Raw genomic sequence first — 14,685 nt, forward strand, 5'->3', positions numbered from 1 at the left:
AAGGCCGACTGATCATAGCCAGCGCCCGGCGTGAACACCCCGCGGCCGTCCTGGCTTTGTGTCTCGTCGGGGTCATAGCCAGCGGCCGGCGCACCACCCTCGAAGATGAGGTTCTGCATGTAGGCCTCGTCGCCGGCGGCCGACATTTCATGAACAGGTTGCGGGCGTCCGGTAGCACGCCCGCCGATATCTGCCGCACGCGTTTCCTCGTGCCTCCGGATGACGAGCCACTGGCAGCCGGTGTGGCATTGAGGTCGATGGGCATGGGCGCGGGCGTGGAAGGCACCACCACGCTCACGTCGGGCGAGCACTCCCCGGAGAGGCGCGAGGCCTGCGGATACACATGGAAGCTGGGGATCGGAGTGCATGCCGACGCGCGGGGCGAGTCGGGCAGCACCATCCGAGGGAATGCGGACGAGCCAGTGCTGGCCGCGGCGGCCACGTCGGCGTTGACGAGGCCGTGCTGGCTAGGGTTTAACCCTAGCATGTAGAGCGCCTCCCTTGTTGCCGCCGCGACGCGGGCGTTGGTGACCTCCTGCTGCGCGGTGGCGGCGACGGCGGCAGCCGCGACGGTTTCACCCCTCGCGTCCGCGGCGTGCCTCCGGCTCTTCCTCTTGGCCGACTCCACCACCCGCTGTTCGGGCGTCAGCGCCTTCTTTGGCTTGGCCGCGACGGCAGTTTTGCGCGGGGCATGGGGCTTGCCTTTGCCGGAGGGGGCGGTCTTCATGCCGGACGACGCGAGGGAGGCGAGGCCAGCGGCGGCGGCGAGGTCGAGGTCGTCGTCCATGGCGGGTGCGGGGCAGGAGCGCGCACGGGCGGGAGGGTTTTGAGAAAAATGAGGGGAAGTGGTGCTTGCTGCCACCGACAGGCAGGCCCGAGGGGAGGAGTAGGCGCGCGCGTGCGCGTCCGTCCCGTGTCCGCGCCGACGCAAATTCGGCTCAAAATTGGGTCGGAAATGGGTCGCCCGTGAACTAAAAGCGGACACGCGTCCGTTTAAGTCGGCGCGTTGGGCCGAATTTTGTGTCCGCGCCGACCCAAACAAATACCAACAGACGAAATGTGTCACCCCGTTGGAGTTGCTCTAAATGTTCAAAATACAAAAGCAGCATTCCGCGGAGCCGGATCCCCTGATGTACGGGCACCTGACGTTGGGCCACTGACGCGTGGGTCCGGGTCCACACGTCAGCGAGTGCGCCGTACGTCAGAGGAGCTGCGTCCGCATTCCGCTGTCCCGTGGGCACGGCACACTGTTTCCAGCGTTGGCAGTTTGGCAGCAAGCAAACACCAATTTGGCATCGGGGTCATTCCCCGACGGCCCGACCCCGAGCACGAAACGCCAGAACGGGCAGCCAGCACGATCCCCTCCGGGTGCGCGTCCACGGAACAAAAATCCAGGGAGAAACCCCACCCAATCCCCCTCCCACCACCCACCTACCCAAATCCAGCCGCCCTAAAACCCTAGGCCGCCGCCGCCGCCGCCGCCGCCGCAATGCAGACCGCCGCAGCCGTCCACCGGCCGCACCTCCTGGCGGCGTCCCCGCTCGGGGGCCGCGCCAGCCGGCGGCCCTCCACGGTCCGCATGGCGCTCCGCGAGGACGGCCCGTCCGTGGCCATCGTGGGCGCCACCGGCGCGGTGGGGCAGGAGTTCCTGCGCGTCATCACCGCCCGCGACTTCCCCTACCGCAGCCTCCGCCTCCTCGCCAGCGAGCGCTCCGCGGGCAAGCGCATCAACTTCGAGGGCCGGGACTACACCGTCCAGGACCTCGCGGCGCCGGGGGCCTTCGAGGGGATCGACATCGCGCTCTTCAGCGCCGGCGGAGGCGTCAGCCGCGCCCACGCGCCCGCCGCCGTCGCCAGCGGCGCTGTCGTCGTCGACAACAGCTCCGCCTACCGGATGGACCCCGACGTGCCGCTCGTCATCCCCGAGGTCAACCCCGAGGCCATGGCCGACGTTCGGCTCGGGAAAGGGGCTATCGTCGCCAACCCCAACTGCTCTACCATCATCTGCCTCATGGCTGTCACGCCGCTGCATCGCCACGCCAAGGTAACGTTGCACAAATGTTGCCTTTCGTTCCCTGCTTTCTTCTGACATTAACACTTGAAACTACGTAATGTTAAAATAGTTTGGAAAATGGGGAATGCTCGTGACCAAAGAAAATCGAAGCCTGTAAATTCGAGTCCTGAAATAAAAGACTAGACTCATCTTTGGAATTAGACATGCTTCTGCATAGGCAGATTTAATTCCACATATTTCATTGCCTTTCTCCTAATTGTGACGCCTTTTAAGCTATGAACATTGCAATTTGGTAGATACTCCCTCTGTCCCTAAATATAAGACGTTTTTGCAGTTCAATTCTTATATTTAAGGACAGAGGTAGTACTTAATAGTGTTTCATGAATTACACTATGCTTGTCAATTGCTTTTTTCCTGATTATGCATGATTAGTTATACCTATTTATGTGTGCCAATCTGCTTCATATATTAGCATAATTTTTACCATGACTCGAGTATTTTATAATATAATTACAGACGTGTTGTGTAAAAGTATGCTTGTTGAGTGCATTGATGGACTGCCAAATAAACTGATGCAATCTTCTGATCGTCAATGTGACAGGTCAAAAGGATGGTTGTCAGCACATACCAAGCAGCAAGTGGTGCTGGTGCTGCAGCCATGGAAGAACTCAAACTTCAGACTCGGGAGGTGGGTTTTTCTCCCTTACTATCTTGCTCGTGGTGCTAATTCAGTTTAGCTACTGACATTGCATACTTTATTTAGGTCTTGGAAGGAAAGCCACCAACCTGCAACATTTTCAGTCAACAGGTTATAACTTCAATACCTTGTGCACATGTTGAATTGATTTCTTATTGTCATGAGACATGCTGAATGTATTTTTCCTTCTCCAGTATGCTTTTAATATATTTTCGCATAATGCGCCTATTGTTGAAAATGGCTATAATGAGGAAGAGATGAAAATGGTGAAGGAGACCAGAAAAATCTGGGTAAGTGGAAGCTTGATCTATGCCCCATAAGTTCTTTGCATTACTCCATCAAATTTTCTCTTAAATTGAGTGATTGACTGTTGAGCAAACAGAAATGCCATACTAACTCTCTGCTCTATTTCTAGAATGACAAGGATGTAAGAGTAACTGCAACTTGTATACGGGTTCCTACAATGCGCGCGCATGCCGAAAGCGTGAATCTACAGTTTGAAAAACCACTTGATGAGGTTAGCATACTTTAATTGTGTTATGTATCAGTTAGTACATAGACTTCTTTCCTGAATTGTTACAATCTCAGGTCCTGAGTCACTGGGTAAAAATATGTTTATTGGCCTAGCATTGCTTTGTTTTCCTTGTTTTTGGCAAGTAGAATTGTAAACGGTTTCTTGTGGATCTTGTCTGTTGTCATTGTTGGGTAGGTCATTTAATTAATTTCATGTTGTCAACGTTACAACACTTTTGACACTTGCTACAAATTCCATTCTTGTTCCCTGTCAAAAAAGAACGCACCTTATTAGTTGTTCAAATTCTGAAATTGTTTGCATATGTTCTTGAAGGACACTGCCAGAGAAATCTTGAGGGCTGCTCCTGGTGTTACCATTAGTGACGACCGTGCTGCCAACCGCTTCCCTACACCACTGGAGGTAATTGGGTAGTTTGATTTTCTGAAGATGGACATCTTTGGACCAGCGATTTCGTTGTTTTTATTCATGCACATTCCACCCATGAGATTCGTTGTGGTCTTGAAGACAGGAGATTTATTATTTACTAACAATATGCACACTCAACCCTTTCGCGGAGCTGCACTAGCCTATTACTTGTTACTCTCTCCGTCCCATAATATAAGAACGTTTTTGACACTAATGTAGTGTTTAAAACGTTCTTATATTTTGGGACAGAGGGAGTAGAAAAGTGGAGCAGATTTTCTTTATTCTGATGCAACTCTAATTTTCAGGTATCGGATAAAGATGATGTATCAGTTGGTAGAATTCGTCAGGACTTGTCACAAGATGATAACAGAGGGTAATACTCATTTTTAACAGTTAACCTTTGTAACCATCTGTTTGTCATCACTTGTACTTCAGTGTTCCTTTATACTGGAATCTAATCAGCTCTTCAATGGCAGGTTGGAGTTATTTGTATGTGGAGACCAGATACGTAAAGGCGCCGCGCTGAACGCTGTGCAGATTGCAGAGATGCTACTGAAGTAACCGCCTTTCTGTATCTCTTTTGTTAAACATTGCTTCCAGCCATTGGTGGATTGATGTACTCTAGTCAGTTTGATCTCAGTTTTGGTCGTCGTCATTTTTGTAATCTATCAACCTAGCAGAAGCGCAAGACGGGTTTTAGTCATCTGTTGCACACAGAAGTGCAGTCAGAAGTTGAGAAAAGGAGGTTTTTCACTCGTTCGGATTTTGCCTTAGGTTGGTCTTTGGTGTCAATTGCAAGTTTGTCGTTTGTCTGTGGACAATGGGGTGAGCGGGTTGCATTCAGGCTTGAACATTTCGAGGTGCGAAACCTGGTCTGCTGTAACTTTACCACGAAAGCCCTTGACATAACGAGGCATCCTGTGGGGATCTATATATGAAGGGCAACATGTGTACCATTCAACAAAATGTTTGGCTAAATGCTGTAACTTTGAGGTGCAAAACCAAGGGCTGCTGTAACCTTGCCCCGAAGCCCTGAAATAAAAGAGGCGCCTTGTGAAATCTATATTGTGTGCCATATGACTTAGTGTTGAGCTAAAAGCTTCCATTACTATTTCAGTGAGTTTGAAGCGGTTTAGATGATGAAGGTGCTAAAATAGCTCTCACATGTGGTTTAAAATTTCCAGGGGCTGGCTTTTGTACCAGCAGGAGGAGAATTGGAAGCAATCAAAGTTGGATCCCACATCTTCCTCGTTCAGAGCTTCCAGACTTCCAGTGCTGGCCATGGGAACTTTCACTGTCATCAAACTCAGCAAACACATCATTTTCTTTCTTTCTTTCTTGTGTGTGAAAACAAACACATCAATTCGAAAATCAATTGCAGTGCAGTTTGCTGCTGGCCTGGGCAGGAGGTTGGGGGCACATGAGGAAATTTTGGTGCAAGGCAATTTAACCATATAACAACAAAATGGTGGAGCTAAAAACTTTCACTGAGCCTCGCCTCGCCTCTGCTTCCAATTCTCATCAAACACAATCAACCATATGAAGCAACCACCGTACTGGCTGCTACTTTTTTAACTGTGAACAGTGCAAACGTAGAAAAATGTTACGACTACAAACTCAAATCACCATCAGACGAAATGTTCATTGTCCCACGCAAACAAACCCAAACAAAAATTTCATGCATGGCATCAACCCTTGAACCGAACACTACGGCTGACGTTCGGATTGATGCCAGACATTTCTCCTCCGTATGGACCGGAGAACTTCTTCACGCCATGCCCCTGGCTTCTCCACTTGAGACCCTGTTTCTCACTCTTAGCCCTGTATTTCTTCCGTGGGTTCTTGAGCTTCCTGTTTCTGGAGCGAGTCAGCCCTCGGTTCTTCTCGATCTGGCGCGAGATCCCCCTCCTCTTGCCATCTCCTTCGCTTTCTCCCGCCAGCGGCTCAGTGATGATAGGGGCGCTCTGTTCTTTGCGCAAGCGCTTTTCGGTCCTCTGCCTTTTGACATCCTTGTAGAATTCATCTTCAGACTCCGACGCTTCATCGTCGCCATCCTTGTTGTCTTCACGTGTATTGGTTCCTACCCGTGCAAGAACACGTTGTTCGTGTTTTTGACGTCTTTCACCAATCTCATCTCGCTTTGGAATGTCATCATCACCAGAAACAGACTTGAACTGATGGCCAGAAGAGGGAAAAACAAAGGTTAGGAATAGCTACAGCCGTTATAACAATGGGAAGGAACATAGAAAGCGATAGACAAAGCACGAGAACATGTTTAATGGGTTGATCTAGCTTGGTAGATGAGCAATAGTCAACAATTATAAATTCATCAAGTATTTCAGACGATATCTTTGGTAAGACGAGGGTTACAAGGTTTGCGTTCTAAAAACAACACTTGTATGCACTTGATAGCATAAGTCATTCTATTAACATGACAGATAATAACACAAAGGCTGTTCTGGAACAGTAGAGCAGAAAGATTACAAACTCTAACAAAGCAGCAAGATTCAAGCATGACCCAACATTTTGACCCTAAAAATGACCAGAATCGTTGGCTAGTTCATATTTATCGAAACAAATGTTGATAGGAATGCGGAGATGTGATGCCAAGGTTTTTAAAGCTGGAACGCAAGCATAGCTAGTGTTCCTTACTGTAGCAAAATTCATTATTGATATGTTTTACCAACAATGGTACTCATCCCAATAATTACCATGTCCTATTATATTATCAAAATTCCAATTCCCTTTTGCAGAGTAAGAAAAGTCCTACTGCACCCGAGAAACCTAGGGATCAATATTTAAAACACACCAGCAACTCCAAAATCATTTAATAATCCTCAAAATTCACGAACATTCTGGATACAATGATAATTCAAATAATGTATAGTATGTGCTGGCTGATAATATCTGTAACATGGCTGGGTGTAAGGATGTAGTTTCAATTCAGTTAAGGTTCTATCAAATTACCATAAGTAACATCACGTAGGTAGAAAATCAGCCCACTTTTGGCAAGAACAAAAAAGATCAATACACCATTTGAGATCAACACTTGGATACATCAAAGAACTTCTAAAAAACTGTGTGTCCTGATGAAACAAACAACTTGAAAAGGAGCCAAAGTAGACCAGAAGTCTGCAGGTTTTGTTATCTCAGTGAGACTTCAGATTTAGCAAGACTGTAGGTTACTATCAAATTACCCCCTTGCAGAAAAAAAATGTTTTTTTGAACAATCTTGCAGAAAAAATGTGACAAAAGGAAAGTGGCAATGTTAAAAAATCGTAGATTACCAACTAAAAATGTAACAGATATCAACTTGGTCGAGATCAGAATGACTCTCTAATGTAGTGTTCAACTGAATACTAGCAAGAATCTACAGCAAGAACCATATGGTCATTGAAATTTCGGTCCTACATGACACTATGTGTACTTGCCTGTGTAGTTTTGCAGTTATGAACTTGTAATTTGCACCATATGCATAAACGACTATAGTCAATTAAGCACAGTTTGGATCATTATCACAAGATATTTAGATTTCGCTGAAGTTAAAAAAATTGCTAGTTATGAAGGTACCCAGCAAAAATAAGAAACCAGCATGAAAATACCCCATACCTTGTTTCTATTTGAGCCAGTGGCATTCACCAGGAGCTTTCCAGGTTTGATCACTTGACTGAATTTCTGCACTTCATCATCAAAGTCATCCAATGTCTGCAGATTTTTCCTATTATTGGTTGCCCTGGTTTTTGACAACTTTGGCTTCAACCCCTTCTCAGCCCTTTTTCCTTCATCCTTGCTCTTCTTTTTGGCAATTTCATGGTGCCCATTAGAAGGCCCACTCTTTGTCAATTTGGCTACTTCAGCACCCTGTTTTACTTTGTCTCCAACCAGTAAATTGCTAGATTTGCCCTCCTCATCATCCCTCTCATCACCGTCGTCTAATCCGAAATCTTTCATTGACAGCTTACTGTCCTTCTCTGCTTGTATCCTCCTTATCTCTTGATCTCTTCACAGTCAACATCATCAGCATCATGCTCATCGCCGTCATAGTGTAATGTCTTTCCGCTACCCCAATTGATTTTATCATCAAATTCAAATTCATCCGAACTGTCATCACCCGCTAAAATTTGTTGGATTGCCTTGTTCGCTCTCTTGATTCTTGCCATATATATTTTGCCCCATACCTCGTAACTATCTGCGCCCTTGTCGCCGTCCTTACCTCCTTCTCTGTCATCACTTCCATCGCCGTCCTTGCCTTCTTCACCATCATCAGTTTCATGGCCTTTCATGGCCGAGAACACCCTCGAGAACGTTGACAGGCTGCACCGGATCCTCCTTCTCTGGGTGACTCGAGTCGTCGGCGTCGAGGGGGATGGCGTCCCGCTGCTTGGGGAAGGCGTCAATCTCGTCGTCGTCAGAGTCGTCGGACATCGCCGCCGCCTTGCTGGATCGCTTGGACTGCTGTGTGCCCGCCGCGGGTGGCGGCCGTGTCGACCTCAGCCTCTTCCCCATGTCGGGTGGCGGCAGGCGCATCGAGGACTCGGGGTGGGAGGAAGCGCTGCGCAGAGGCGGAGAGGCTGGTTCAGGGTTAGGGTATCTCTAGCCCATCCCAATAGTGAAATATAGGGATTTTAGTTTTTTTTTGGAGAAAGCGCCTCATTTCATTTAGTTTTCTGGTAAAAAAAATAGCTTTTCATTGTCTAAAAATTTCTACACTAGCTATGGGCGCATTCATGGTGTGGTGATTGGCACGCCAGCCGATTAGCCCGGTTGCTATAAAACCCACCCCAGTTGCAATCAAACCCTAGCCCACCCCAGTCAAACCCCATTCTCGTCGCCGTCCACCTGATTCTCCCTACTGCCCGAGTCGAGCTTAAGCTCTTAGTCACGGCAAGGAGAACTGCCATCACCGCTAGCCCCGATTTGCCCCATCCACGTTGTTGCTTGCCTCCTTGCCTCCCTACTCCATGTCTCCGTCCTCGAGCTTCACCACCGCCACCCCGAGGCCTTCCTCTGTCGCCGACCCCTTCCTTCGTCCTCGGGCATCACTGTCGGCCCCAGCACTGACCCCGTCATCCATCCTTGAGCACCACTGTCGTCCCCATCGCCAACCCCCTCCTCTGTCGTCAAGCACCGCTGCCGTCCCCATCGCTGCTCAATGCTGCCATGGCAAGTTGTCGCATGACTTGGTATGCGCAGCTCATACTGGGGCGGCGCACCCAAATCATGAAGAAGCAACACACTAGCGAGGCTCGATGAGCGGGGATCATTGCGATTGGCCTTCCTTCGAGCTCGGACAAGGACAAGGAGGGGTAAGCCCCGTGCTCGGATAAGATGAAGCCTTTTGATTGGGCCAAGGCATTGAACCCCGTTTGGCTGCCCGCATTGAATGAGGAGGTGGTTACATACAGGGCTTTTGGTTGGCAACACTTAAGGGTTAAGGCCGTGATGATGCAATTACCCGGTGTTTGGTTGCTGATGACCTAATGTTGCCCCTTCTCAGTAGTGGTGACCTTATCAGAAACTACACTACATGCGGTAGCAATTTAACATCATTTCAATCCTAACCACTAGATAAATGACAATTTGTCTTAATAGACCTAGATACTAACGAATATCAGTACCAAATTAATATGGATCAATGGGGGGTGGGAGGGTGGTTCATCAATGGCGATCAAGGGGGAAGATCGGCATTCTCCTCCTCCTTCTCTTCTTCTTTAGATCCTTTTGTAGTCCTTATTAGCCCACATTGCCTCGGCCCAAGCTTCGTTATCATGTGCCTCCATACCATGGCCGAAGTCAATATCATCAGCCATCACGTCATCTTCATCTGGCACATAATCATCAAGACCCCTCTCTAAGCTCCAGTTAGGAAGAATGCAACATGAAAAAATAAGCTTAATTTGGGTGAGAAAAAGGTGCAATGACTTCTGATCAAGAATCCTAGCTATATTATTCAAAGCACCAAATGCCCTCTCAACTATAACTTCGCGATTGAGTAGTTCGTTGATAGTATTAGATAGTTCCTTGTAGAGAATTCATTAAGATGATACATGGTTCCCTTCAAGGTTGGAGAACCACATGTCTGGCATGCATATCCAATATCTCCTAGGTAGAAATTACCACCTGGGATATTGATCCCATCAGATCGAGCCATGCTGCCAATCATGTTTGCATCATGGAATGGTCATTCCCAACCAACTAACACATATGTGAATTGAGATCAAAATCAACATTAACAAGCACACTCTGGCTTGTGTAGTGATTTCTACCCCTGTATGATGTAGTCTGTGACCTCAACACTCTAGCAGTCACATGAATACCATCAATTGCTCTAATAGAATCCTGTGATGGCATGAACAAACTGTTATGGTTCCCTCTTCCTAACGTTTAAGCGTGACAAAAGAGGCACTTCTTATTTGAAGCATGTTCACAGCCTCTATATCGCAGTGGCGTACCTAGCGGGTGTGCCATGGCACACTGGAATTTTTGGACATATTTTTTTACCATGTAAAAATGAGCCAATTTTCAAGGCCCATCCAAGCTAATTGAAATAGATATCATTTTTTTAAGTGTGCGCATCCTACATTTTATTTCTAGATCCATCACTGCTGCATCGTTATGTTTATAGTTGTAGTTTTATTCTTCATCCTCACTCTATCTCAGACTAAAATTGGATCATAGCTGATCACACTGGAATTTTTGGACATATTTTTTTACCATGTAAAAATTGGATCATGGCTGATCATAGTTGTGATTCAGACTTGAATAATGTTGGTACACACGAACATAAATTGGATCTCGTGTGTACCAACATTATTCAAGTATGAATCACAACTATGAGTGCAGATGCTTGAACTAGTAGCATCATCCGTTCATTCCTATTGAAATCAATGTTGTTCTTTTTAGAAAAGAAGGAATGCCCCCGGCCTCTGCATCAGAATGGCGTATACAACCATTTATTAAAAACATGTCTAAAAAGTCTCAGTACCAGAACAAACTCTCTCAGAGCTGAAAATTAATAAAAAGTAAAGACAGCCACAACAGGTGAAAATTGATCCTAAACCGAACAATGGAAGGATCAAGGATGGTTGTATGGTGCTTATCTCCATAGGAGATGGCTAGGACGAGACGAAGGCATCGATGAAGGGGACGAGTAGCTGACGAAGAGCAACATGTCCCGATGCCAGAGATCTTGGTCCACAATACCGTCGTTTTCAAGAACGAAGGTTGAGTTTGTCCTCTAGCTAGAGGTGAACGAATAAAAGAGTGTGAAACAACATATCTCACGCCATATAACGGGTACATATTTTCTTCTCCCGCCAACTCCTTGCGTGTTCCCTGCGTACGTTCGTCGTTTCCATCTTGCACTCTAGGGTATGAGGTGTATAAATCGGCACCTCACGTGAGCAACCAACCAAACGAGCTACTTTTGTATCTACTTGGCATGTTTGAAGTTTGTGCGAGCAACCAAATTAACACGCCCTACATTTGTGTAGTGCATCAGCGGAAAAGTGTTGGGAGGTCAAAAGTTCTCACTTGGTGGAGCAGGTCATATAGTTTCAAAATCTGAACAGACCAGCCAAGCTCAGATTCCATCCTTCCAGGCATGCATTAATCGTGCTGCCATCTCGGTAAATTTTCAATCATCCACGGTGAAAAACAGTAACAACACTGGGCGAGTAAAAGTCGTCTCCGGCACTGGCTTCTGTACCGGGACGAGGACAAACAGCCGACACTGGATCCCACGCCTTTCCACTCGGAGCTTCACTCCGGTGCCGGCCACGGGAACTCGCACCGCAACAGGCCGAGCAAAGCCATCAACTCCGCCATTGATTGATTGTAGCACAGTTTCAGTCCAGTGACTCAGCGAGGGCGGTGGGCGAAATAAATCAATCCCTGACGCGTCACATTCAGTTCGTACCGCTTTCAGGAGAGGAGTAACTGAAAGCGAACGCAGCAAGGCCCCATCCCATCGCGCCCGCTGTCTCGCACCGACGCGCATCGAAACTATGCTCACACACAACACACCACTCTTGCTCGCAAATATTCTTAGCTGTAATTTTACCCATAGAAAACAGTAACTAACAAGGAAATTACTGGACAAACTTTACTGATGCGTCATGGTTCATTATTACAGCACAGCGACATTTTTACCGGCATACCAGTAGCTAGGCCAGCATTATGCACATCAACATATAGTCGGAATCGGATCATGCACCAGACGCTACAGATCATGGTTTACACGCTTATAAGATATACTAGTAGTGATCCGCGACATGGTACGACATGATAGATAGGGATGCATGAAGCTCAGGCATATGGTGTGTAGACGCCATGGGCGGTGGAGGATCGATGCCTGGAGAGTGGTGGCGGATCATGGGCACTTGGGCCTCTTGCGCGCGCCGTGGCCGGTGGTCTTGTCGCGGTAGCAGGGGCACTCGTCCTTGTTGCCGGCGGTCCCCGACGGCACGCAGTTGCACTCGGCGCAGCATATCCCGCAGTACTTGAGGCAGTCGTCGTGCCGCCCCGCCTTGGAGCACCTCACCCCGCACTTGCCGTCGCAGAACGCTGGTCAAGAGCACACGCACCACCACATTCAACACAGATACGTATATGGCAGCGAGCACAAGGGACGAACGACCAAACAGATTTTAAACTCCATTACTGGCAGAGAGACACATGATCACAAGGAAATGGAAGGGAAATGGTTGTGACTTGAACTGACCTGACCCAGCCATGGCGGCACGGAGGGACGAGGCTGCTAGGAAGACGAGGAGGAGAAGGAGAGCCAGAGTGGTGGTGCGAAGCTTCTTCATCGTGGTGTTCTTGGTTGCTTGGCTCTGGCAGAGCCCTCCTGCTGGTTGGTGTGAGCTTGACGATAGGAGGAGGCTGGAGGAGTGAGTTGGTACCTGTGTCTTGGGCCTGTGGGGTTATTTATAGGGCCCAAAAGCTTGACAGATTTCAAGATGGTCCCAACTAGAGTATTTTGGACCGTTCATAATTTTTAATCCAAGGGTCGAGAATAAACGCCACGAGAGGCAATAGGTTACTGACCGCTTATATTTGGTAAGTATCGGAAAAAGGAAAATGGTAAAAGTATCACTACCATATGTTAGAGCGTCTGAGGAAAAGGAAATTATTGCATTTATAATTAATTTACTGTATGTGATTAAAACGGAGGAGAAGGAAAGTATCGCACTCCTAATTTATGCGATTAAAGCCATTAAATGCCACAGTTTACATGAAAATATTACAATGCCCGAGAATAACATGACATGAGATAATTGGAATATTTTTCTTCTTTCTATAATGTACTAGTAGTAATAAGTTAAAAAAACACTTTTATGGTTAAGTAAAATGACGAACTTCATAAAACAAACGAGGCAACCATCATAGTGGTTAGCATGGGTAAGTAAAATGGCGAACTCTATAAAACAAAAGAGACATGGTTAAGTAGAACAACATGACACGAGCTTAATTATTTTTTGCTGCGCGTGACACGGGATTAGATTGGATGAGAGATTTTCCCCCATGATTTTCTCTTCTGCCGATTCGGTGGGAGACGTACCGGTTGCAGCTTGTTAATTTCACATGCTAATTATTTGACCCACCATTTGATGATATTAACGTCTACTCTTACCCCTCTCCCTGTGGTATGAGGGATCATGTTAAAACTGCTCTCAGAATTCAGTGAGCTTGCGACTTCCGCTGCGACAGCTGACGCTACTGCCAGTATCAGGCGGACGAGGCGGCCCATGAAGTTTATCAGTTTATGGGCTCGACTCTGACGATGACGACGAGGTTGGTAGCTCTGCGACGATCGCAGCACGGCACCACAGCGACGACGCCGGCACGTTTGTGGCCCCGCCGACAACAAGGAAGAATAGTGTGTGGTAGGTCGCTGACACTCGGATCCCAAGAAGGCCACTGGTCCTTCCCTCCCGCTGGGGTTAAGCTTGGCGGCCTGATCATCATCGCCCGATTAACCGCTCAGGTTGCGGAGGCAGAACTGGAGATTGCGAAGGCGGGAGCTAGAGCTTCACTTTGCGGGGCTCACGGCTGGACATGGGAAACGGGCGCCAACAATCATTGATTAGGTTTAGAGTAGGATTTAGTTAAAAGTTGTCTGAAATGTAATGAACTTCGTTTGATTTATATGAAAATCAGACGATTTGAATGAATTTCGTTCAATTATTTTAAAATCTTTTAAAAATATACAATAAGCATTAGATGGTTGTCTCCCGTATCCGTGTTTACGGACTGGTCCGATCCACAGACAAATACAGTGTCCATTGCAAGTCAGTTTTGAAGATACCCTAATAAAGCATAGATAATGGCTCCGGTACGTACAAATAAAAGAAGTTACCGAAAGGAGCATGATATCCCTGCAAGGCAGGTAAGCATGGACTCACTCATTGGTCACCTGTTGGCTGTTAAGCACCGGCGCCACGCAGCTGTAAGGCCAACTCCAACCGGCCGTTTCAAACGGACACCTAGGAATGGCTGTTTTGCCCATGGGTATGGGTACCCGCGGGTACCCTACCCGAAAATAATAGATATGTGCAAGATTTGAAGAGATTTTGTGTCCATGGATAATGGATATCCATACCCACAAAATATATGGGTATGGCATGGGTATGAAATTGTGCCCATGAATAACCCAATGGATACCTATAAAATATTAATAAATCAAAATAACTCCTATGATATGTGGGGTCAACATCCAACTCCTATGACCCAACTCTAAATCTTGTATCCCCTAAACCGACCATAACTCATAGGCCCACATGCACTTGCTCTCTGCTCCTCCTACGTCCTATGTGTCTCCTCAAAACGATGAAATCTTGACTTATCGTCATCGGACTCCTATTCATCTTTCGATCAACGATCCCTGATTCCCACCACTGCCTCCCACAACATCATGCTTTCCACCTACCATTGCTCATACTCACTTGATTCCTCCAAGAGGCCACCCACCAGAGGAGTCTGCATCGGCGCTATACTGCTTTGCCCATCGTCACTTGAATTTTAGACTCA

General features: G+C 47.4%; 2 protein-coding genes and 1 pseudogene across 2 annotated transcripts; 1 reads left to right on the forward strand and 2 right to left on the reverse strand.

Annotated features, from left to right (window-relative positions):
- The first annotated feature begins 1,364 nt into the window (after positions 1–1,364).
- On the forward strand, positions 1,365–4,617 carry LOC123113398 (aspartate-semialdehyde dehydrogenase). Its single transcript, XM_044534620.1, has 8 exons — positions 1,365–2,044; positions 2,616–2,702; positions 2,778–2,822; positions 2,906–3,001; positions 3,127–3,228; positions 3,559–3,645; positions 3,957–4,024; positions 4,128–4,617. Exons 1-8 carry the CDS (start codon positions 1,490–1,492, stop codon positions 4,210–4,212), a joined length of 1,125 nt encoding a protein of 374 aa, XP_044390555.1. The 5' UTR covers positions 1,365–1,489; the 3' UTR covers positions 4,213–4,617.
- A 445-nt stretch (positions 4,618–5,062) lies between these two features.
- Positions 5,063–8,218, reverse strand: LOC123113397 (something about silencing protein 10-like; annotated as a pseudogene).
- A 3,512-nt stretch (positions 8,219–11,730) lies between these two features.
- LOC123113399 (peamaclein) lies at positions 11,731–12,560 on the reverse strand. The gene is made up of 2 exons (XM_044534621.1): positions 12,374–12,560; positions 11,731–12,216 (listed from the first exon to the last, which is right to left on the reverse strand). Exons 1-2 carry the CDS (start codon positions 12,462–12,464, stop codon positions 12,023–12,025), a joined length of 285 nt encoding a protein of 94 aa, XP_044390556.1. The 5' UTR covers positions 12,465–12,560; the 3' UTR covers positions 11,731–12,022.
- Positions 12,561–14,685: the final 2,125 nt, after the last annotated feature.

This window comes from Triticum aestivum, chromosome 5B (assembly GCF_018294505.1).
Source record: "Triticum aestivum cultivar Chinese Spring chromosome 5B, IWGSC CS RefSeq v2.1, whole genome shotgun sequence".
NCBI lineage: Eukaryota > Viridiplantae > Streptophyta > Magnoliopsida > Poales > Poaceae > Triticum > Triticum aestivum.